At 45.8% G+C, this 3,033-nt stretch overlaps 1 protein-coding gene across 1 annotated transcript in view; it reads left to right on the top strand.

The window, feature by feature from the left end:
• amot (angiomotin) overlaps positions 1 to 3,033 on the top strand; it is a 79,086-nt gene that overhangs the window by 21,355 nt on the left and 54,698 nt on the right. Inside the window, exon 2 of the mRNA XM_037688157.1 lies at positions 1,574 to 1,634. Coding sequence (XP_037544085.1) covers positions 1,574 to 1,634 — 61 coding nt within the window. The remainder of the gene's footprint in view (positions 1 to 1,573; positions 1,635 to 3,033) is intronic.

The raw sequence follows: 3,033 nt of genomic DNA, 5'->3' as shown, positions 1-3,033 counted from the left end.
GTAAAAAAAAAAAATTCAATTGTTTTATGTGCCCTCAAAACTTGCAACATCTATGGTATTGTGCTGTGTGATAAAACTGAACATTTTAGAGTCGCAGGACTTGCTAATTTATGCAAAAAGATGCGACTAATAGTCCAAAAAGTTCGGTACTGTTGCAGCATGAGCTGTTGCGGGTCCCCCGAGCTGCTGCAGCTAGCTGTTGCTAGCTGTTGCTAGCTGTTGCTAGCTGTGGGTCTCAGGTCTCATCTCGGCCCACAGCTGCAGGAGGAGGACGTCTGCTTCCATCCCCAACCTGCTGACCTGTCATCAACTTTAGATCCTGTAGTTGTACAAAGTTTAGTGAGGAGTTTGTGGAGGTGAGCTGACACTTTATTTAGACGTTTCTCCTGTATTCCATGAGCACAGTGAGGTAAGAGACTTGTGGTTTGGTTCATGTGATTTTTCTTCAGGTAAGAGAAAATACAGTGGTTTGTTTGTTTGTTGTTTGGGCCTGAAGTTGGTAAGACTCCACAAAGTTAATAATTTAACTATTGTCAGTAAAATCACTGTTCCATCATATAATCTGACTTAGTGGCTGCTTGAGTGGTGCAGAAGGTGGAATCAACCATCATTAATAGCGTCCCGGTGGCTGTTTGTTGTGCTGGGGTGTGACATCACACAAACACTCCATCCAGCTGTTCCTGGCCCTGAGCTCCAGTTTTAGAACTCAGTGCGGTCCACGAGTCTGAAGGTTTGCCCACCCCTGATCTAGCCGGAACCTCTCAACCTCACACACCAGTAGCCAGCTTCTGGAGCCAAGGATCAGATCGCCAGGGTCCCCGACCTCGGCCACCACCCATCCCACATTGCACCCGACCCCTTTGGCCCCTCCCACAGGTGGTGAGCCCTTGGGAAGGGGGACTCATGTGTCCTCTTCGGGCTGTGCCCGACCGGGCTCCATGGGTGAAAGCCCGGCCACCAGGCGCTCACCAGGGCCCCACCTTGCTCCAGAGTGGGGCCCTGGTGACCCACGTCCGGGCGAGGGAAAACTGTTTCCATCCATCTTTTTCATCTCTGGGCTGACTTGTCAGGAAACATGATACGGTGCAGAAAAAGCCTTTTCTACGTAAAGTGGCAAACCAGTAAAGAATAACGAACAAAAACTATTCCTTTACGGATCTTGAATCCCTGGGAAACTCTTTTTAGAGTTGCTGGCCCTGTTTAAACTGGTCAGAACCGGGTCATAATTTCATTACAAGCCGTCTCTGAGCGGCTCAAAAACCCAGGGTCAGTCTAGATGAAATACTTACACACACGCACGCACGCACGCACACGCACGCACGCACTCTGTATGCGCGCATGATTACCAGTAGATGACCTGTTTTAAAACTCGCTGCTCAGTTATCAATAATCCAGTGCTGTACATTTCCTGCAGCTTTATTTGAGCTGCAGGAACTATTTTGTGAGAACTCTGGAGAAGATCCTGCTCCACAGCTTTCTTTGTGTGCATCATGTTTTCGCAGGCGGAGGAGGATCACCAAGCGTTCCATCAACACTCATGTTTTTCCTTCTGTCTGGTTTTATTCATCTACAGATGTTTCGAAAAAAAGCGTCTTCCTCCTTGAGAGTGAGAAGAATAACAGAAAGCTCCAAATGTAACGAAATCTTTCTTTTGTCAGTAAAAGGACGTTCAGCTCTGTCAGAAGAACCTGCTCATCAGCTCACCACCCTGACCTTTCCCTCCCCATGCTCAACTCTAAACTCAAGATAACCTCTGATTTCTGGTCACATCTGAAATTAGACCTTTAAAACCAGTAGGTGTTGGTGGTTTGGACATCTGACAGAGCTGAATGTTTGAATGCTTGTTCCTGTCCTTCTTACTCTGTGGACCTTTTCTTCTTCTATGGAATCAAAGCAAACTTTTCAAATTCTGCTTTTGGGACCTTACAAGTCTGTGCACTTATTTTAAATGTCGACAAAAGATTTCTTTAGATTCTGCAAACGATTCAACCCAAACGTTTTCAGCTCTTTTTTATTTATTTATATATATTCTTTACATTTTTACACGTTTCACTATGATTCTTTAGAAATCTGCTCTCCAGTGGGACTGAAGGACGACACGGACCAGAAAGTAATTAATTTAATTTGTAATTAGTAACGGCAGATGAGCCTCTGACGATCATGACAGTGTTATTGTTGCCGTAGCAACATGTTTTACTCCAGTTGGTCTGTGATCAGTCTTCCAAACTAAACTCGGAGTTGAGCCATTGCCCACGAGCGTGCCGTCCTTAGTCAGTGCACTTTGTGAGAATAAAATGCACTGACCATTTATGAACATGACACATTCAATTTTAAAAAAAAATGTTTGTGAAAGTGGGCCAGTTGGTCGAGAAGGTCGCTGGTTCAAATCCCATCCCAGGACCTTCCTGGGTGGAGTTTGCATGTTCTCTCCGTGCTGCGTGGGTTTTCTCCAGTTTCCTCCCACAGACCAGAAACATGCATGTTAGGCTGATGGTGACTCTGAACTGTCCCCAGGTGAGAGAGGGAATGGTTGTTTGTCTCTATGTGTCCCTGTGATGGACTGAAGACATGTCCAGGTGTCCCCTGCTTCTCCCACAGTGTCGGCTGGATATGGACACCAGTGACCCTCACGACCTGCAAAGGAAGAATTGGGACAAGATGGATGGATGTTTTTAAAGCCTGATTAGCTGTTAACCAGTCACATCAATTCAGTTTAGTTTATTAATTAAAAGCCAATTTACAATTCATTTTAATCACAAATCATTCACACATCTATCAAGAAAAGCCCAGTCAACACTAAGATGCATTGGCGCCGAGGTAAAACCACCCACAGGAAGTGAAAGTTTGTCAAGTCAGTCGCTGCTGCAGCAGATCTGCATTTCTGTTCCCAGTCCGAGTTAAATCACTGTCGAAGCTCCTGAAGCTAAACGTCTTCACTGCTTCCTTCACTGCTTCCTTCACTGCTTCCTTCACTGCTTCCTTCACTGCTTCCTTCACTGCTTCCTTCCTCTGCTTCCTTCACTGCTTCCTTCC

Source organism: Nematolebias whitei, chromosome 14 (genome assembly GCF_014905685.2).
Source record: "Nematolebias whitei isolate Nwh7 chromosome 14, NemWhi1, whole genome shotgun sequence".
Lineage (NCBI taxonomy): Eukaryota > Metazoa > Chordata > Actinopteri > Cyprinodontiformes > Rivulidae > Nematolebias > Nematolebias whitei.
The sequence above is the reverse complement of the archived record's forward strand: the minus strand, read 5'-3'. Positions and strand labels throughout refer to the sequence as shown.